This window comes from Salvia splendens, chromosome 18 (assembly GCF_004379255.2).
Source record: "Salvia splendens isolate huo1 chromosome 18, SspV2, whole genome shotgun sequence".
NCBI lineage: Eukaryota > Viridiplantae > Streptophyta > Magnoliopsida > Lamiales > Lamiaceae > Salvia > Salvia splendens.
The window spans coordinates 8,876,781-8,899,172 of record NC_056049.1 but is presented as its reverse complement, the minus strand read 5'-3'; the positions used below and the strand labels follow the sequence as shown (position 1 = coordinate 8,899,172).

The window sequence follows — 22,392 nt, the reverse complement described above, 5'->3', positions numbered from 1 at the left end:
ATTCCATTTGTTTCATTTTCAATAAAATATGACAATTGATTTTAAATATGACACTTGCACATCAGAAAGAGAGTTATCATTCCAAATATTGCTATAGTATTTTCACGTACTTAAAATTGACTCACATTATCACGTATAGAGGTGCTCTATGTTTACGGTTCCGGCAGTTAACCGCGAAATTGTAACCGTCAGTTATGATTCCGAACCGGAACCGTGAGAATTTTCCAGAATCGAAACTATCATATTTAGAACCGTGATTCAGTTCAAGTTCGAAAATTTCTGAACCGAAACTGTGCGGGCGATTCCAAACCGGAACCGCGGAAAATCGTGAAATCGAGCAGGAACCGCAAAAAACCGCCGAAAACCAGCGGTTTGAAACCGAAACTGCAAAATACCATCGCGGTTGGTTCGTCCGGTTAGGCAATTTCAACAATTGGAACTGGCGGTTCCGAAACCGTGAGCACCTATAATCACGTATTTAATTATTAAAAAAATATTAGATTTAATTATTTTATGTGATTTATTTGACAATGTACACTTTTTAAATACGAAATCAAATTTGAACTCTCGTTGAAATTGTGCTATCGTCTATAGCATTTTATTTAGATGAAAAGTTTTGATATTTGTAATTAATGTTCTTGTTGCAAGAGCAACATAAAAGTTATGAAAAATATGAGAATTATTTGAGGAAAGATGAATTGAATATGATATTGTACTAACCGATAATTCTTTAAATAAAATAGGGAACTTTTTCATGTTTCTCCAATATTCTAGGGTGGAAATTTTATATTGAGGCCGTATATCATTATGCACCTTTTTTACTTCACTACCTTCAAAAAGTCACATCATGATTTACACCTGAGAGGCCTGCAGGGACGTAGCGCAGTTGGCAACGAAGGGGCAGATCTTGCTGCAATGAGCCTGAGTTCGAATGTCACTGCTGTCGTATAGTTGCTTCCATCTCTCAGGCACAAGTGTAAGGCCTTGGGAGATTGCTTTCATCTCTCCCAAGTGTGAGGCCTTGGGAGATTGCTTCCATCTCTCCGGTACAAGTGTGAGGTCTTGGGAGATGGACTTCTGGTAGCCAGTGGATTAAGACATCCCCTTAACGGGCTACTGCGTACCCTGATTAAACCCCCTCACTTGATATTAGGCAGAAATATGGGGACCGCCAAGGCGACAGAGTCGCTTTTTTTTGCTGGATGATTTACACCTGAGAGTAAACATACCTATATATACTCAATAAACACATAATTATCGCCAACGATAATAAACGATCGAAAATATTGCATGGCTAAGATTCTCTTTAATTTCCCCAAATGGGGCGACGACCACTAAGCCCCCGCCACGTGTCCGCCTCTCCTGCCTATTTATGCATGCTTCGCTGCCCTCCCTTTGAAACAAACCCACACTTGTTTCGCTCTGCAAATCCCACCATTACTCTCTCCTTTTCCCCAAATCACAGATTCAATATGTTTATCGAGAGCTTCAAAGTCGACAGCCCCAACGTGAATTACACAGATACTGAGATTCACTCTGTCTACAGCTACGACACCACCGAGCTCGTTCACGAGAACAAAAATGGCTCTTACCAGTGGACCGTCAAGCCTAAAACTGTTCAATACGAGTTCAAAACCGACGCTCGTGTCCCCAAATTAGGGTAATTTAATTTGTTTTTTTTTGTACAGTGGATTTTTTTAATTGATGGATTCGAATTTTAATTGAATTTTGTTGTAGGGTTATGCTTGTTGGGTGGGGAGGGAACAACGGCTCAACTCTGACTGCTGGCGTCATCGCTAATCGCGAGTGAGTTTCTCTCCTTTTTTTCTATTTAATTTCATGAATCAGGCGAAATATTGAATTTTTTGAAAGATCTGTGATGGAAATTGAGGAATGGATTGCGTGAATTTTGAATCAGGGGGATTTCGTGGGCGACGAAGGATAAGGTGCAGCAGGCGAACTATTTCGGGTCACTAACCCAGGCTTCGTCTATCCGGGTTGGGTCATTCAATGGGGAAGAGATTTATGCTCCCTTCAAAAGCTTGCTCCCAATGGTATGTTGTTTGATTGCCTAATTTGGAATTTACATATGGAATTCCTTTCAAAAAGAGTAATTAATGATTGAATTGAATGTAATAGGTGAACCCGGACGACATCGTTTTTGGGGGATGGGACATAAGCGACATGAATTTGGGGGATGCAATGGGGAGGGCTAAAGTGCTAGACATTGATCTTCAGAGGCAGCTCAGGCCCTACATGGAGCACATGGTCCCGCTCCCGGGGATCTACGACGCGGATTTCATCGCGGCCAATCAGGGGGCGCGTGCCAACAACTTGATCAAGGGGACCAAGAAGGAGCAAGTCCAGCAAGTCATCAAAGACATCAGGGAGTTTAAGGAGAAGAACAAGGTTGATAGGGTGGTGGTGCTGTGGACCGCCAACACCGAGAGGTACAGCAACGTGGTTGTTGGCCTCAACGACACGACTGAGAATTTGATGGCTTCGTTGGAGAGGAATGAATCCGAGATCTCCCCGTCCACCCTGTTTGGAATAGCTTGTGTTCTTGAGAATGTGCCTTTTATCAACGGGAGCCCGCAAAACACATTCGTCCCGGGGCTGATTGAGCTGGCTATTAGTAGGAACTCTTTGATTGGCGGAGACGATTTCAAGAGTGGACAGACTAAGATGAAATCTGCTCTAGTTGATTTCCTAGTTGGGGCTGGTATTAAGGTAGTCATAATTAAATCATCAAGAATCACAATTTGTTCAAAATCACACATTTCTGATGTTACATTATTTTGTGTATCGCAGCCAACCTCGATCGTGAGCTACAATCACTTGGGAAACAACGACGGGATGAACCTCTCCGCCCCTCAAACCTTCCGCTCCAAGGAGATCTCAAAGAGCAACGTCGTGGACGACATGGTTGCTAGCAATGGCATCCTCTATGAGCCTGGCGAGCATCCTGACCATGTTGTTGTTATTAAGGTACTAATAACCTCCGTCTCACTTTAGCAGTCTCGGTTTACCATTTTTGGGGTACTATAGTAGTAGTAGTAGTAGTATACTTGTGTGCATTGTTTGTATAGTTGAAAAGAAGGTTTATAAGTAGTATGATTTGGTATTGTAGTATGTGCCGTATGTGGGAGATAGTAAGAGGGCGATGGACGAATACACGTCGGAGATCTTCTTGGGAGGCAAAAGCACCATAGTGATGCACAACACTTGTGAGGACTCTCTGCTTGCAGCTCCCATCATTCTAGACTTGGTCCTTCTCGCTGAGCTGAGCACTCGAATTCAGCTTAAAGCCGAAGACGAGGTTAATTACTATACTCAACACTAATTTTGTTGCAAATCATATTTTTCCATAATCACTCACTTTAACTTGTTATTGCAGACAAAATTCCACTCTTTCCACCCTGTGGCCACCATCCTGAGCTATCTGACCAAGGCCCCTCTTGTAAGTACACTACAAAAACTCTCTTTTCTCCGTAATCATGACTAAGACGGCTTGCGACTATATTGCGTTACGTGTTGATAAGAAAAGAAAAATGTGGTCCATGTTCAAACAAGTTGATGATATATACTCTTGTTTGATGTGTATGGATAGGTGCCTCCGGGGACACCGGTGGTGAACGCCTTGTCGAAGCAGCGGGCGATGCTGGAGAACATATTTAGGGCTTGCGTTGGATTGGCTCCCGAAAACAACATGATTTTGGAATACAAGTGAACATTGGTAACATTCAGCAAATTTATCAGCCTTTTCCTATCTATTATTACTCTTGTTTTAAGACTGTCTTTTCCCTTTATTTTTCCTTCCTATTAGTCTATTTTTTTTCTAGCTATTGCAAGTGTATTTTATTTGCTGTAGCTCTTTCTGAGCCTATCCATCTCGTCTGTATGTAACTATTGTTCTTATTTCCAAGTTAATCTGTTCAATTAAGAGAAAAGTGTTGTGTTAAATGACCTTTGTATTAGTACGCCATGTTCTGTCTATATTCATATATTGCAGCTGGCTTCCTCATTAAAAGTAGATGAACAATCATTATACAAATCAACTGAAAAAGTAAAATAAAATCTTGGCTTGGAACTTATTATTATTATTATTATTATTATTATTATTATTATTTAAACATATATATACTGATACTAAACTGCAATAATTTTATAAAAATAAATTGGTTTAAAATGATGCAAAAAATCCTCTCGAATCCACGTAAACTAAATTCATTATGATTTTGGATTTATTCTTTGCCATCATACATCAAAACACTAGTACCATAAAATTGGGCTGATTTAAGATTCAGTATTAAATAGATCCAATTTACATCAACTTGGCCCATTTATCTCACGGAATAGGGCATGAGATTTAGGGCCGCGCTCCTAATTAACTTGTAATTAAAATGGATCCAATTTACATCAACCCGGCCCATTTTATACTTTATCGGCCTCTCAATGTCCCAACTATAGTTTGTACTCACTCGTAACAAAATATTACTCCCCCTCCCATCTTAAGTGGTTTTGCGAAAATGATAATTAATAGTTAAAGTGGAAAGAAAGTAAAGTAAAAGAGAGAATAATATAGAAAAAAATTGCATATACATTATTCCCTTACTTATTTTACTTATATACATTATTCTCTTACCTAAATTCCTTTTTCTTGACTTTAACTATTTATGATTATTTCCCCAAACACGTGTCGAAAAACAGTCAATCACTTGAGTTAGGACAAATGGAGTATCATTTAAAAATCGCTATTTATAAGCAAAATAATTATAAAGGAAAATATAACATCGAGACTTACAAAAAAAGGAAATCGAAGACTGTTGTATGGATCATATGAAAGTATTACTCTATCTTTATTGAAGTTCGATGAAATTGATATTAAGAAATATTGTTTCCTCCGTCAGCCATTAGAAGTCTCATTGCACGAGTTTTAAGAAGTACTCTATGAAGAAAAGTGGGTAGAAAAAAGGTAGTGGAATGTGTTACTCATTTTTATATTATTAGATTTATAATAGAACGTGGGTGTAATGATTTAGTAGAATATGAAGTCTACCTACCATTTAAAGTAAAAATGAACTGAGACTCTTAATAATGGATAAACTAAAATGATAAACTGAGACTCCTTATAGAGGACAGAGAGAGTACTATTTTTTATCCAATGGGTTGGGTTATGGAATGAGATTACTGAGTTACAACTCATTTTTCATCATAATGTGTTATTTTAAATGGCGGGTCCGGGTCATCTGGCCCATATTACACCAATTCATGTGCATTGCACGTTAAAACAGTAACGCTAATTAATGAGTTTCGCCGATTACTAAGCAAGATCTAATCGTGTCAATTAGTATCTAACTGATTGATAATTGTCATTAATCACAGAAACCGGGTCAACTTAAAATCAGTTATCATGGGTCAACCCAGATCCAACTTGGGTACTCTTAAAACTTGCTCTTCCTTTAAGTTAGCTGCCTCCATCACATGCAATCTCAATTTAATCTTACTACCAATCACAAATTTTAAAATTGATATAAGTGCATTTACTAAAGTAAATTGATACACTAGTATTAATTAATTCAGTAGCCAGTGTAGTGGACCCTAACAAATGATTCTCCCAATTCCATTATTTGTTTTGTGATTGTTATACATTTATGTATGTATTAGTTGTAGTCACTAAAGGACACTAATCTATGATTGTGCACATTTATAAGTAATTCACTCAACGCATTTTTATTTTTATCAAAACTGCTTTTGCAAAAGGTTCGAAATTTCTTTTACTATTAAGGAATCACTTTTTCTTCGTGTCCTCTTTCTATCTTCACTATAAATCAACATTAGTAGGAAAATGAATCACATAAACTCATCCAAATAATAAATAATAAATCTAACCCTGGCCACACCTCCTCAACTATAGAACTAATTTAATTATTTTGAAAACCTAATTAATTAATTAATTGTTAGAAAGTTAAAAACTCCACCGACGCTACAGCAATTTTTATTCAAAAATAAATGCATAAAATCAAAATGGAGGAATCGCAGCCCATGTGACGACCTCGCTGTGTGCCGCCCCACACTATACATATACACCACCTCTCTCTCTCTCTCTCTCTCTCTCTCTCTCTCTCTACCTTCCACCGCCGCGCATATAATTTGCGACTGAAAATGGCGAGATTTTTGGTGGTGCTTCTAGCTGCGTGCGTGATTCCGGCGATGGTGAGCGCTCGTTTCGTGAGCGCGCCGTTCCATTTGCAGGGATTTGTCTACTGCGACACCTGCCGCTGCGGCTACGAGACCGATGCCACTGAATATATGGCCGGTCAGTAATCCTCTCTATTTCTCTCTCTACATATTTGGGGATTTGCAGATTTGAGTTGAATTTGGATTAATTTTTTAGATCTATGTTAATTTGAGCATTAATTGCTTGATTTCTACAATGTAGTTGGGGTTTTTGGATGCGTTTTTTTTTGTTTCTAATTACAGTGATGTGATTAATTGAATTGAGCTCATCTTTTTCAGTTGTTTCCCTAAATTGATTTCTCCTTTATTAGAAGTTTCTCTGGTTCTTCATTACTTGTTGATCGGTCTTCGATTTTATAAACTGAACGAATAAGTAGAATGAGTTACTAGAATGGAATGTGAGTTGAAGTTTAAGAAAAGAAATTGAAAAATGCATCTAATCAAGCTCGAATATTCTTCTATTTTTCATTTTGTTTTCATTTTATTTTTGATTAGTTATTTTGATTTCAACACTAAATATTTTAATAATTTGTCTATCACATTATTACCGTCAAGACTATTTCGTTTTAATTAAATGAACTCTCATTATTTTCATTATCCGTCCCAAAGATAGACACGTTTCTTAGCTGGCACAAGATTTAAGTAGTATAAGTATTAAATGGTGAGGTTTCTTAGCTGGCACAAGATTTAAGTAGTATAAGTATTAAATGGTGAGGGAAAGATGGTTCAGTATATATATATATATATTGGAGACAAAAAAAAAGAGTGGTTGAGTGTATAATTGGAGGCCGAAAATTATCTAAAATAGAAATGTGTCATCATAGTTAGGACAAATTGGACGTACAAATTGGATAAATTATAAAGGAAAGTGTGCCATCGAGTCGATTTGAGCATGTATTGCGTAAATGCTAAACTGGTCGGAGATGGTGCAGGCGCCACCGTGAGAATCGAGTGCCGCGGCAAGGACTCTGACAAGGTCACCTTCACCACGGAGGCCGTGACCGGCCAGGACGGGCGTTGGTCCGTGGACGTTGCAAGCGACCGTGGCGACGACACATGTGACGCCGTCCTGGTGAAGAGCTCGAACCCCGAGTGCGCCAGCCCTAACGCCGGCCGCGACCGCGCCCGTGTGATCCTCACCCGCAACAATGGCATGACCTCCAACATTCGTTACGCCAACAACATGGGATTCCTCAAGAGGACGCCATTGGCCAACTGTCAGCAGATTCTGCAGAAATACCAAGAAACGGAGGAGGATATTTGAGAGAATTTTTCTCTTCATGGAATATGGAGTATGTTTTATTACATCATGTTTGGATTAGTAGCTTTCTAGTTTCATTGTTGCTCTGTTATGAGACGATGATGGTGTTCTGTTATGTGTAATTTTGTGCAATAGTTGCTCGCTATTGCTGTATATCGGATCGTTTCTCTAATTTCTTGCCTATGTTTGTTGGAAATTGGAATATGATTCTATTAATGCAAATGTTTATTTTTCAGTTGCTTCTCACAAATCCACTCTCTAGTATACAATGGATCTTTCGAATGTATACAAAAATGTTTTCCCAACTAAATTACAGTACTTCGGTAATTTGTTTCACATGAAAAAAAAATTAGTCCCTCTTATTTCAAAAAAGTAGTCTTATTCTGTAATTTTGATATGTCACACCATTAATCCACTTTCTTTTATACTACTAATAAGGCAGGTAGACATGCACAAACCGAACCGAACCGACCCTTAACTGCCGGTTCATAACCCGGAACCGGCGGCAGCGGTTCGGACGGTTCGGTTCAGGTTCACGATTTTTAGAAACCGTTGAACCAGCCATCATAACCTGGAACCGGAACCGGCGGTGGCGGTTCGGACGGTTCGGTTCAGGTTCAAGATTTTTAGAAACTGGAACCGCCGGTTCAAATAAAATTAAAAAAAGTATTTATTATTTGTGAAAATTAATTTTTATATTTAAAAATTAATTTTCACAAAAAAATAAATACAAAAAATTCATAATATCCCATATATATTTGTTGGGCCTCTGAATTCTAAGAAACCATTATTTGTTGTTTCTCTTTTATAAAGACATCATTGAATATTTTATGTTTCACTTTCGATGTAGGACAAAATATGTTGAAGTATTTTCTTTTATAACTATATGTTTAGATCATTCATTAATCTTTTTCCAATGCAGAAGACAAAACTTTCTTTATTTTTTACATTTTATTATTTACTATTTTTATATTTATTTTTGTCATAATCCCTTTTCTAAGACAATTTTATAGCATCAACTAGAATAGTTTAGTTATAATAGTTTAATTAAATTTGAATGTGACATGTTGATCATAATTTGTATATTTATAGAATGTGGACATGTTCAAATAATTGAATTTAAATGTAGGTATGTTACTCATTTTTCTCAATGTATTGATTAAAATGTGCAAAAAAGCAACAATTAATATAATTTGTATAAGAATGATAAAAATAGACGAAACCAATATTTAAATTTATTGTTTAAGACTTCAAGTATTTAGTGATTTGTAATTGGTGTAACTTGTAGACTCGTTTAAATTTATATCAATAAAGCAATTTTCTTCGTGATTTTTTGAATTTTATTTAAGCACATTCCATAGATAAATAAACAAGAAAATGCAAAAAAAAAAAAACTGAACCGCTGAACCGGCCCGGATTCGACGGTTTTGAACCGTCGGTTTTTTGAACCGGAACCGCTTAAACCCTTGGCGGGCCGGTTCAGGTTCATGATGTTTTTGAACCGTGTGCATGACTAAAGGCATGGCTCAATTCCGACTTCTTCATGATGAGGTCTTTAAATTAAAATTCAATTTCATAAAATTAAACAGGCCTCATTACTTTTCTCTTTTAAAAAGGCAGGTCTCAATTACTTTTCGTTTTCCTCTCATACTTTATAAGTTTTATATTAACACTCATATCCAAAATAGGGAGCAGAGGAAGTATACTTACATAGCTTAATTTTTAATATTCTACACAAATAAGCATCGAAAATTATAATAAAATTATTATATTCTTACATGAACATGTGATGATTAGGGCTGACAAATTGTGTGAATTCGGTCGTTATCGAGTTAACCTGATAATGACCCAACCCAATAAGGTCTAACCCAAATCTGACATGTTAATGAAACTTTAAATCCGAACACGAACCCGACCTAATATCTTAAAATCCGAACACGACCCGATATAATATGAGTTGACACGACAAGATAACGACTCAAATCTGATATTACACGATTAAACCTTATTTTCAACCTAATTTACACGATTAAAATCCGTTTTATACTATGTAAACTTGATTTACAAGAAATAAATAATTAAAGTAAAATATATTTTCTAAATAATAATAAAAATAGTAATATTATTTCTTAATGAGTTACCCGATCCAACCCGAAATTATCGGGTTCTTAATGGTTCAAGCCGATAAGAACACGAACCTAATAATGCTTGATCCAAACTCAATAATTTCGTACGAATTTATGTCGGATTATCGTATCGTGTCGAAAATTATTAGCCCTAATGATGATCGTGCTCAATTGGAAACGACTGAGGATATCAATCGGATCACTCAACGAGTTTTGTGTCAGTTCTTAATTTTTTTTAACCATATTTAATGACAAACTCTCTTTCTATTTCTCCTCCATTTTGGATTCTATTAAATTTTCAGTTATAATCAATATTTATAAGAATATACTCCCTCCGTACCCAACGAATATGCATTTTAGGTTCGACACGATTTTTTATGCAAATTTAGTGAAATAAGAGAGTGGTAGAAAAAAAAGTAATTAAAGTATTGTTAGTGAGAAATGAGTCCCACTTCATTAGAGACATTTTTTTTCCAAAATTAGAATGTGCATATTCTTGTGAGACGAACCAAAAAGGGAAAATGTGCATATTCTTATAGGACGGAAGGAGTATATATTTTCATTCAGATTTTAGAATAAATAAGAACACGTGTCATGCATTATTTTAATTACAAAATTACTAAATTTAAATGTTTTCTTTTGTACTAAAAATTTATTATGCACATTCGTTAATATTGTATAGGTATATTTTCATTGTAATTTTAGGTATAGTAAAAAATATGCATAGTATTTAATTTATTCTCAGATTTAATATATTTGGTAATACTTTTTTTTACACCATTTATTTTAAATATATATTCTCTTCATCTTCAAAATTTATTTAATTCTATTTTTGGTAAAGTATTGAGTTTTGTTTCCAAATGGACTTCATTTTCTACTAAGGCCATGTTTGGTTGATGGAATAGTAAAGTTGGCAAGGAAAATGATTCCCGGGAATATAATTCCTAATAACTTTACTTTCCTGTGTTTGGAAAATATCAAAATTTTAAATTTTATATTTAAATTAAACACCAAATTAAAAAATATACTCCGAGTATTATTTTTATTTATAATAAAGAATAATAATATAATTTTTTTATAAATTATTAACTACAAATGATAATAATTATATTATTATATTTATTACTATTATTTTAAATATGGATTATCCATCATAATACTAGATAATAATATAATTGTAAGTATAGTTATATGGAGTAAATGATTATTATAATAAATATGACTATTAGAATTATAATTATAATTATAATATTTATGGATATTATAACAGAATAAATTTGTAATTTTAAATTTCACAATGACTGTATTGATGAATAATTAATTTATAATTTAATTATAATAATAATTATTATATAATTTATATTGTATAATTATAAATTAATTATTTAAAATTAAATATTATTTTGATAAATACAAATATATATATATAGTTATAATTATGATAATTTTAATTATAGTTATTTATTATAACCAAATTAAGTATGAATTATAATTTTATATAATTTTTAATACATTGTACTACCTCCGTCTCACATTAAGTGTCACATTTTGCCATTTCGATCCGTCTCATAGTAAGAGTCACATTACACTTTTACCATAAATATTAAGTAGACCTCACATTCCACCAACCAATTCTACTCACATTTTATTATAAAAATAATATATATAAGTGGGAGTCATAGTTCACTAGCTTATTCAACCCACTTTTTCTTTACATTTCTTAAAATCCGTGCCCACACTAAAGTTGACACTTAATGTGGGACGGAGATAGTAAATAATAATAATAATAATAATAATAAAAACAATATTTGTACTATTGCATTAAACATGTACGAATCCTAAAACTGAGAAAAAGAATACCAAAGAAAAGTTAGGATTCAGAATCTTGGAAAGTTGTACTAACTTTCTTTGTTCTCGAAATTCTGATTACTTTCTCAATTTGATTAAAACCAAAACAAACACAAGAATTTAAAATTAAGGAATCAAATTACTTTCACAGACAAAATCTTGGCAACCAAACATGGCCTAACATGATCTCAATCACTTTTTATTTATATTTCTCATACATGATGCATTTTTTATTAGCACTATAAATACCTGCAAGTATACATAGTAGGAATAGTATAGCTAAAGGTTAGTATCAGATATCGATCACTGGGAAAACAAACACAGACTGTCTATCCTCTACTAAAACTCAATTACTATTTGGAAAACCGAAAGTTTTGGAGATTTTTGAGAACAAAGAACTATTGAGAGTAAAAAACAACTAATTGCAAATAAACACACAGATAAAAGTATAGAAATAAGGGAATTCCAGGGATGTGCGTTCATAGTTATGGTTATACAAATTCCAACTACAACACCCTAGCACAGTTCTTACCTTAATAGAACGAGTCACCTAGGTTATGCTCATGCGATGCAAACGTTGATTACACATATTAGGGTTGTCAATCCTAAATACGTAACTCCTAAAAGCTCCTAAGACCCTTGAAAAGTCCACACTCTCAATTAACAGTGTCGTTTCAAAGGAAGCTAATTGTAGTGTCTATTAAGTGGATCTAACTCACCAACCTCCTCTCACGATTATGTAGCAAGTTATATTAAATCATCACTGAATGTGTCACTCAAGCGTGAAGCATTATCCATTAACTTATGGAAGAAACAAAGTAAGAACAAACGGATGTTAAATAGAAATAGGAATTGTATAAACCAATAAAAGTTACAAGCACATCCCTAGAATCATATGAGTTTAGTTACACATGATAGAATAAGCTAAAAACATAGATTGAAGGGAAGACAATGAAAACATAAGAACTAAAGCAATAAAAACCCAAAGGTTGAATCCTTGTAGCCTTGATGATCTTGAATCCTTCTTCAACTCCTTGCACAATGAAGCACTCTAACTTTTAAGCTCTAGAAATATTTGGCAAAGAAAAGATCTATTTTTTATGAAGCTTTGGGGGATATTTATAGGGGAAAAATCGTCCCTCATCATATTAGGAAAATGGTTGCAAAATATGGTAAATCTTGGAGAGAAAGTAGGGAAAATTATGCTCGCCACTTTTTCCCAGCGGTCGCTGTGGGTTGGTCCGAGACTTCTGACCACTGCATTTGTTTCAGCGGTCGCTAGCCATCATTCTGTAACTCTCTGGACTCTCCGTAGCGGTCGCCACGAATTCTCCAGCGGTCGTTGGGCGTGTCTTGACTTCATGCACAACTTACCCGGAGCGGGCCGCTACTGACTTAGCGTTCGTTGGGCGCCAGCGGTCGCCGACTTTGTTGCAGCGGACCGCTGGATATGCAGAACAACTCCAAATTTCTAACTTCGCGTTTTGACTCCCTTTTTATGCTCAAATATGCACATTTCTCACAAAACATGTCAAAATACCAAAATAAATAAAATATGCAAATAATGGACATGTAATGCAACTTTGATATTAAAAACCGACCAAAAGATGGCCTTAAAATCGTGCAAAATCCGAGTGTACCAATACACTATCAATTTCATATTAAAATTAGTATTATTTTCAAATTTTCAATTTATGGAGCAAATGAAGTATATTATTATTATTATTATTTTATTTTTATTATAAAAATATTCCATTCTGAAATAATTTACACAAAATTAGAAAAACAAGATGTTGATTAGAAGTGTGTAGCGCAAAATAAGACTCTTCTCTATATTAATTTCAATATTACTTTACTTTCTCTCCACTTTAACTATTTATTATATGTATTATCCATTTTTCGATCTTGTTGGACATTCCAGTGATGATTTTAATAAAATAAATAATTATACAAAATTAAATAAAGTCAATGTTTCAAATTTTTACTAATATAATACACCTTTTGTTCCAAGAAAGATGACTATATATTGGACGGCAAGAGATTTTATGCAACTTTATTTTGTATATAAAGAGGAAATAGTAAAGTAAAAGAGAGGGGATAAAGTAGAGATAAAATGTTTCTATTTTCAGTAATGAGTCATTTTGATTGGGGCAAGCCAAAAAGGAAAGTTGGTCATTTTCAGTGGGACGATGGGAGTAATACTCTCTTTTTTCAAATAAGTCGAGACATTTCTTTTGAACACATAAATTAAAAAATGTGTAATGAAGATAATTAAATAAAATAGAAGAAATAAGAAAAAGAGAAATAAAAGATAGTAAAGTAAGAGAGGTAATAAAGTATGAGTGATTAGATGTTTTATTTTTTGCCAAAAAGGTAAATGACTCAACTTAGTTGGGACACCCAGAAAAGGAATACGAAGTACGACTCAACTTAGTTCGATCAGCGGAGAATAATGGATAAAATAATAGTTCACATTTATCATAAGAATTATTTCAAATTCTGAAACATGGCTTAAAATTTATTGAACTTATTTTATATTTCATTTTAATTTTATAAATCTTAAAATATAATTTTATAAGTACTACATTTTTATGATTTTGAAATCAAATAAACCTTCCTCAAACCGAGATAACATCGGAAGACAGTTGACACATCAAGTCATTTCGCGCCCGGCTCTAACCTGAGTCATCTTAGGCCTAATTCGAATATTGTCATTCCAGCCTGACCCCTTGGTCATCCTGGGCCTGACTTTAACCCGAGTCCTTAAGGCCTGACCCACAATTGGGTCATCTAGGCCCGACCTAAAGCCTCTGGCACTGATACCATCCGTTAGGATTGTCGATTGTCAATTAGTTTGATATTGTTCACTGAGGGACTAGCTTCCATGAATTTGTTTGTTTGATAATTTCAAAGACCTCAAACTAATTAAAGAAACACTTATGTATTGTTTCCAACTTCTCTCATTCTCCGATGTTGGATGGGTTGGCAACCGAATAATCTTTGAATTTGATTACATATTCAGAAATTTTCCCAATTAAATGTTCTACTCCACCCGTCCCATAAAAATATGTGCACTTTCCATTTTCGCCCGTTCAACAAAAGTATGTGCATTCTATTTTTGAAAAGTTATATATATTTAATAATGTAGGTCTCACTATCCATTAGCACTACTTTAACTACCATTCTCATCATCTCTCTTACTTTATCATAACATTCTCCTTCCCTCTCTTACTTTACCAATTTTGTCTTAATTCACGTGCCATACTCATTGCCTATATTTTTATGTGACGGAGGCAATATAATATATGATTATAATTAATTTTTCTCATTATGCATTAGAGAAATTATGCATTATATTTGAACTTTAAAAAAAGTTTTAGTTGTTAAATTATACTCTATTCGTTCCTCTATAATAAAGACATTTCTTTTTAGCAGAGATTTAAGAAATTGTGGTAAAAGTGAGTTAAGTGAGAAGAGAATAAAGTAGGAAAGGAGAAAGGTAGAGAGATGAGAAGAGAACAAAGTAAATGAGAGTAAAATAAGAGAGAAGAAATATGTTTCGCTTTTACCAAGAAAAATGACTAAGCTAAAGTGGGAAGGGTGGAGTACTTCTTTTGTCCCATTAAAAATAAACATTTTCTTTTTGAGTTGACCCATTAAAATTGATATATTTCCTAAAATAGAAACAATATTATCTTTATTTTTTTCTCGTTTATTTTTTTCCTCTTTATTAAATCATAAAATAAAACTAAATTAAATCCCATGTTGAAAAACAAATGTTTCATATTTAATGGAACAGAAAAAGTATGATGTTATATAAAATTTTTTCTTAATTTTTTTTTCTCATTAAAAAAAAGGTATGATGTTATATAATTTATTTTATTATTTTTTTATCGTTAAATTTAAGCATGATTAACAAATATGATACCACAAAATACAAATACTTAACTCAACAATATTTTAACCCATTTAGCCTGCCATTTGACTATAGGAGCATTCACAATCGGGCCGATCACCAAGGCCGATTGATCGCCCCCCCCCCCCGACTGGTCACCATTGCGGAGGGAGGGCCGATTCTCCCTCCTCATCGCCTCCGCCCTTGCGCCGATCAATGGCCTCAGCCGATGGCCCCATCGGCTCCGCATCGGCCCTGCATGGGCCTCCATTGCGGAGGCTCGGGATGATGGCGTAGCCGATTTTTTTTTTGTTTTTTATTTTTTATTTTATTTTCTTCTCCTATTATAAATACCTCAATCTCCTAAAAATGTCTTTTAATTTTGCCCTCATTTCGGATTCTGATTCCGGTTCCGACGCCGTTGAGAGCAACCTAATCATTATCCAGATGTGGGCACGCGTAGCGGAGATTGCAGAACAACAGCAGCGGGAACAAGTACATGCGACAGTCCCTAGGCCAATCCGACTTCATCGGGCGATTCACCGTAACCACGCCGAAGCTCATGATCGGCTGTTCGCGGATTACTTTGCCGAGCAGCCACGCTATCCTGCGGCAGTTTTCCATCGGCGTTTCAGAATGCAGAAGGAACTTTTCTTGCGCATTGTAAATGCGCTTTCGGCCCGTTATGAGTACTTCCAGGTCCGCACCAACGCTGCCGGAAGGATCGGTCTGTCGCCGCTGCAGAAATGCAGGTTGCCATACGACAGTTGGGTTACGGAGGAACTGCCGATATGTTTGACGAATATCTTCACGTCGGCGAGACGACTGGACGCGAGTGTGTGAAGAGCTGATATGTTCGACGAATATCTTCACGGCGGCGAGACGACTGGACGCGAGTGTCTGAAGAATTTCTATTAGGGAGTGAGAGAGACATTCAGAGACACCTATCTGCGGAAGCCGACTGTAGTTCATTGCCAGTTCTTGTTGGATTTGCACGGGAGGAGGCAAAACTTCCCAGGAATGTTGGGCAGCATAGATTGTATGCACTGGCAGTAGAAGAACTGCCTAATGGCGTGGAGAGGCAAGCTTACAACCGGGTTCAAAGGCACGCACCCCACCATCATACTCGAAGCCATTGCCGATCAACAGCTCTGGATTTGGCATGCTTACTTCGGTGTTGCTGGGTCGAATAACGACCTCAACGTCCTGCAGTCCTCGCCACTCTTCAGTCAGTAATGTAGGGGTTTAGGCCCAGCCATCGACTTCACTGTCAACGACAATCCCTATAAGATGGGTTACTACTTGGCTGAAGGCATCTACCTGTCGTGGCCTGTTTTTTTGAAGACGATTAGATGCCTAACTGAGCCGAAAAGGGCTTATTTTGCCGAGAAGCAAGAGGCCGCTCGAAATAATGTGGAGCAGGTTTTTGGTGTGCTCTAAGTGCGTTGAGCATTAGTTAAAGGCCCGTTGCGTCTATTTTACCTTGGAGATCTCGCTGATATCATGTATGCATGTATCATCATGCATAACATGATAGTCGAAAATGAAGGTGAAGGATTCGCAGACGTCGTCGATGAAAACACTGCTGGACCAAGCCACGGTGTTGCAAGTGAGTCTCATCGCCAGGGTCTACCATACAACGACGATGAACGTTTTCAGGCATTTGTTGACATGTGCTAGGCCGAAGCCCATCGCATACTCCAACGTGATATGATTGAAGAAATTTGGTCACATAGGGGCTGATGTTTTATTTAAATTCGTTTCTCGTTGTATTCAGTTTTCCAATATTGTAATACATCAAAGAATGACTTTATTATGTAATTTTATTTTTATTATTTAGACATTTATGCTTTATTTAGTTTTTAAAATGAAATAATTTTTTTGTCGTATATTTTACGTTGTCTTTAGTTATTACATCAACAAAAATTAAAAGAGAAATAAAATAGTTATGATGTGGAAATGAGAGAGGCTCTTGGATGAGCTCTCATTGTAGGGAGATAGGCTCTGAGATGAGCCTGCTGACGTGGCAGGAAAAAATAGAGATAGACTCTGAGATGGGTGATAAGTCGTATTCTAGGCCTTGGTTACTGGTCAGTATGATGTGCGTAATTGATTATATCTGCAAAACAGTTGCTCAAAGTGTGCAGGTTGAGTGTTCTAGCCAGTAGGCAAAGCTTCAAATACTTCAGGTGAAAAGGGCGTCAGGACGATTACGTACTGACCAGTATACATGCAAAAATGGCTCGAGATGGAGAAGAAGGATAGCTGAGACTGATCAACCACAATTAAGGGCCAAGAAGTCATTTCACCACAAGGTTTTACCCTAAAATCAAGGGTAAGCCTTCCTATAAAAGGAAGCCACATGGAGAGAGAAAGAAAGAACTCAATATTCATCACCATCACTCTTAGGTAGAATTCTCTCGGTAGTTCTGTCCTTCAGCCCAATGCAGAGTCTCGTTCCTCGACACAGCCATGGTCACTTGAAGATCATCAGTTCGCCGGAGTTCCATCCTCTCGTTCCAGTCAGCACGATCGTAGTTAGCAGTTCCATCGCCCGGAGTGGCAAAACAATCTTTATTCGCTTTCTTAGTTAACCTTTACTCGTTTTCTTTCGTTGGATCTACTGCATTTTCAGTACTTATCATCTTTTGAAGTGTTTTGTTGAGATCCAAACGTTTTATGCAATGAAGTTGTTTTTATGCATCTCTTTCTTTTCAAATCTGTTTCATTCTGCCTAAGGTAGCTTAGATCTAGTTGTTGCAGTAATTTCTAAGTGTTGGAAGCATGATTTCATTTGGAGTAGTTCGATCTGTGATTTGTTTGTTCAGTGGCTGTTTAGCTTTATTTTCTAGAAGTGTCTTAGTGTGAAATTCCAGTTTACGTGATTTCTGTCACCCTGCATGTTGACCAGTAAGCATAATTGCAGTTCTAGTGTTTGATCTGTTGATTTGAAGTTTTAATTGTAGATCTGTGTTCTTGAAGCTGTTAATCTGTGTTTTTATGGTGATGAATCTGGTTTTGCTGGTCTGATTCGATTCACGTTGAAGAAGACAACATCTCCATCCAAGTTTGGGACCACTTTTGCTTTTTGACAACTTTTTACTTTTGTCCTTACCTTTCAGTTGCTACTTTTCAGATCTGCAGGCCCAGTCACCTAACTACCACTACCTTCTGATATTCTGTTTAGCCCAAAATAGAAACCTCGTACTCTTCGAATATTTTCTGTTTCACCATGTCCACGTACACAGCTGCATATCAGAATCCTCTCACACCTCCTAGTCAGTAGGATACCACCTTCAAATTCTTTCCTAGGTAGAGACTCAACCCAAGCGTGGTAGCTAACCAAAACCTTTCCAGAATATCACCACAATCACTCCAACCGTCACCATCTCTGTGGGATTCGACCCCTACCTTCACTATACTACCCAGTAGAAGAGGGTTGAGGAATTATTGGTACCATGTTTTAGGCTTAGCAGGGGATTGTTTCATCCCGATCAGTAGGATACACCCTTTGCTTGAACGACACCTACGCAAACCTGCTCTTTCAAATGGCGTCGTTGCCGGGGATGGATGGCGTTATTAGCTATTATTGAGAGTGATATTTTGGCGTATATACTGTTCATAATTTTTCTCTTTTCTTTTCGTTTCAGTTTATGAGCAGCAGTTCGGCTCCTGACTAGTGGAGGCCGAAGATACTTCAGCGAGGATCTATACTCGTAACCACTCGATCCAGCTTGTCGACGGCTTTGTCTGACTTAGGTTCGAGTAGTGACGAGGAGCAATAAACCATAGAAGGACCAATACCGGAAGAGATACCAAGGATAGAGGGAAACCCGAGAAGGATGGCCGCTCAAGGAGAAGAAGATTCTGAGATCGAGACGCTGAACGCACATACCGAGGGAGAACCACCTCAAGCCATAGTTGTGACCCCAGGACAAACTGCCTGTGATGTGAAGCCTCATGTGATCACAATTCTGCCTACATACTGCGGAAAGAGTTACGAAGGGCCTTACGAGTTCCTTCATGAGTTTTGTAAGATTTGTAGGGCGCAGAGGAGGCCAGCTGGGGCGACCGAGGATGATTACAGATTGAAGGCTTTGCCGTTCGTTTTGAAAGGAGAGGCAAACACCTGGTTCATGCGCCTGCCCCCCGACTCCTTTGAGAGTTGGGCCGATTTCAAGTCAGTATTCCTAGGCGAGTTTTTCCCGTCATCCAAGACGAGCGCGCTAAAGAGGGAAATAACTAGTGTGAAGCAAGGGTACGATGAACCCTTGAGCGATTATTGGGCGAGGTATATGAGCCTTTTAGATGCATGTCCCAATCATCGCATGGCGGACATTGAGATACATCATACTTTCTATGAGGGGATGAACATAACAACCAAGGACCTGGCCAATTCGTCGTCGGGAGGAAGCTTCACACAGCTACGGGTCAGCGAAGCAAAGAGGGTCCTAAGGAAGATACTGAGTGCGAAGAAGGAGTATGACCATTCAAGGGATGGATACAACCGAGAAAGGGTTGCAAGTGCCTCGTCTACTGACCAGGAGCAGAAGCTTGAACAGAAGATGGACTTGAAGATGGATGAGCTGAAGAAGTCACTCCTGAGCGCAATCGAGAAGAATACACCGCCAGTTTCCCCAGTTGGGAACTACAAGGGTGTAGAATAGGGAAACCAAGGACAGAGATATGATCAGCCAAACGACTCGGTCAGCATGGAACAGGCTAATGCTGCCGGGTATTTTAACTCAAATGGGAATTGGATCCAGGGGAGACAACGGGACGCACCATGGAGGGATCACCCAAACTTTCGATGGGGAGATGGGAACCAAAATCAAAACCAAGGTCAAGGCCAGAACCAATATAACCCCCACCAAAACCAAAACCCCAACCGTGGACCAGCAAACCCGGACCACCAGTTCAACTGGTCAGGAAGGAACCAACAATCCCAAAACCAAAATCCTGTTTATGTGTCACCCCACCAGAGAAACTTCCAAAATTATCAAAATCAACCGAATCAAGCACCCCAGCACCATCAGAACCAAAATCAGTTCCAAAACCAAAATCAGAACCAATATCACCAGGACCAGTACAACCCTCCTGGCCAGTATAACCAGTACCCACCTAACCAGAACCAGCAAAACTTCCAAAATTCCCAGCCCAACCAAAGTTCCTAGTACAACCAGCACCAAGGCCCAAATCAGTCACAATACCCTAACAGGTCAAGGAGATCCATGGAAGACATGATGGGAGAACTGCTCGCGTCGCAGCAAGGTATCAAGGGCGAGTTGCAATCCCACAACGAAGTAGTGCAGGGGATGCAAAATGCCCAGAAGGAACATAAAGCGAACATGGATATGATGAATAAGCAGTTGGCCCAACTGGCCAATTCTATGGGTGAAATAAGAGGAAATGCAGGGAAACTCCCGTCTACAGTCCAAATACCCGAAAAGGCGAATGTGAGTAAGGTTACATTGAGGTCAGGGACTACTTATGATGGACCTCGACCGAAACAACCAAGTGGAGAGCCGAGTGGAACGAAGATAGGGGGTGACACCATCTCAGTGGAAGAGCTTAAGAGATCTATGCCGCGGAAGTAGGACCCATTTCTCTTGGGGGAGACACCATGTGGAAGAGGTGAACCCGAGAGCGTACTGGTCAGGAAGGAACCCAATCAAGAGGTAGAATCCAGAACGGGGGCTCAGACCTAGAGTTTGCCCAAGGAAGATTCCAAGAAGGGTGCTGAGGGACCGGTACAGGAGAAAAAGGGGGAGAGACCATTCCTTTTCCGCTTTGTTACAAAAAGAAAGAAGGAGAACCCGGTGGACTACTTGTCGATTTTTGGGAAATTGGATGTCACCATACCATTCCTCCAAGCCGTGAAGCTACCCCCACTTGGGAAGTTCATTAAGGAATTCATAGCCGGGAAAGCCCAAGAGGATGGGAAGATCATGGTAGAAGGGATCGCGTCTGCAATTGTGCAGGAGAAGGTACCGCCCAAGAGGGTCGGTCCAGGTATGTTCACTCTACCCATAACTATAGGAGATGTGAAAGTCGAGCATGCAATGTGTGATCTTGGAGCTTCTATTAATGTCATGCCTTTGTCAATCTATAACCGATTGAAGGGAGTTAGATTGTCGAGCACTAGAGTGTTGATTCAACTGGCTGATAGGTCATGCATAAGTCCTGAGGGAGTTCTAGAAAATGTGTTGGTTAGAGTGCATGATTTTACCTACCCTGCTGACTTCTATGTGATCAAAATGAGTGAGTCCGAAGCTAGGGAATCTAGTGGCATATTGTTAGGAAGGCCATTTTTGAGAACGGCCAAGACAATAGTAGACATGGCCGAGGGGACAATTTGCATTGATTTCCATGGAGAGAAATTTACTTTTGATATCAATGAGGCCATGAAGAAACCTATTGATTCTGAAAACTTGTGCTATGTTGATGTGATTGACCCCCTAGTCCAAGATTTTCTTGAGACCGAACTATTGCAGGAGAAGCTCCAAGCTTTAGATGTTTATGAGCAGGCGGACATAGAAGCTGCTGCATGGTGTGATCTGATCAGTAGCCAAGGGTTGACTGATGAAGAGATAGATGGAGCAGTTAAGGACTTCTGCCAGAAATCAGAATTTATTGGAGCCACAGGGGCCAAGCTACCAGTCAGTATAGAGGAATCTTCAGAGGGAGAAATAGAGAAAGAATGAGAGGCTGAGAAAAACCCTCTACCCGAAGACACGCTTCCACCCCTGGTTGAGCTGAAGAAATTGCCATCGAATTTGAAGTATGCCTTCCTCGGAGAGGAGAACTCATATCCGGTGATCATCAGCAGCAGCCTTACAAAGGAACATGAGGCAAGGCTACTGACTGTGTTGAGTAAGAACAAGAAAGCAATTGGATAGAGCCTTACAGATTTAGTGGGGATAAGTCCCGATGTATGCATGCACCACATCAGGCTGGAAGAGGGAACAAAGGCACATCGAGATGCCCAAAGAAAGGTAAACCCCAACATGCGAGAAGATATA

The 22,392-nt window shown here is 37.7% G+C and overlaps 2 protein-coding genes across 2 annotated transcripts; both read left to right on the top strand.

Moving 5' to 3' along the window:
• Positions 1-1,383: 1,383 nt before the first annotated feature.
• Positions 1,384-3,963, top strand: LOC121775840 (inositol-3-phosphate synthase). The gene is made up of 8 exons (XM_042172913.1): positions 1,384-1,660; positions 1,738-1,806; positions 1,919-2,054; positions 2,140-2,730; positions 2,812-2,988; positions 3,131-3,319; positions 3,398-3,460; positions 3,611-3,963. The coding sequence occupies exons 1-8, from the start codon at positions 1,473-1,475 to the stop codon at positions 3,728-3,730; spliced, it is 1,533 nt and encodes a 510-aa protein (XP_042028847.1). The 5' UTR covers positions 1,384-1,472; the 3' UTR covers positions 3,731-3,963.
• Positions 3,964-6,062: 2,099 nt separating this feature from the next.
• Positions 6,063-7,736, top strand: LOC121776417 (protein DOWNSTREAM OF FLC-like). The gene is made up of 2 exons (XM_042173593.1): positions 6,063-6,319; positions 7,173-7,736. Exons 1-2 carry the CDS (start codon positions 6,166-6,168, stop codon positions 7,502-7,504), a joined length of 486 nt encoding a protein of 161 aa, XP_042029527.1. The 5' UTR covers positions 6,063-6,165; the 3' UTR covers positions 7,505-7,736.
• Positions 7,737-22,392: the final 14,656 nt, after the last annotated feature.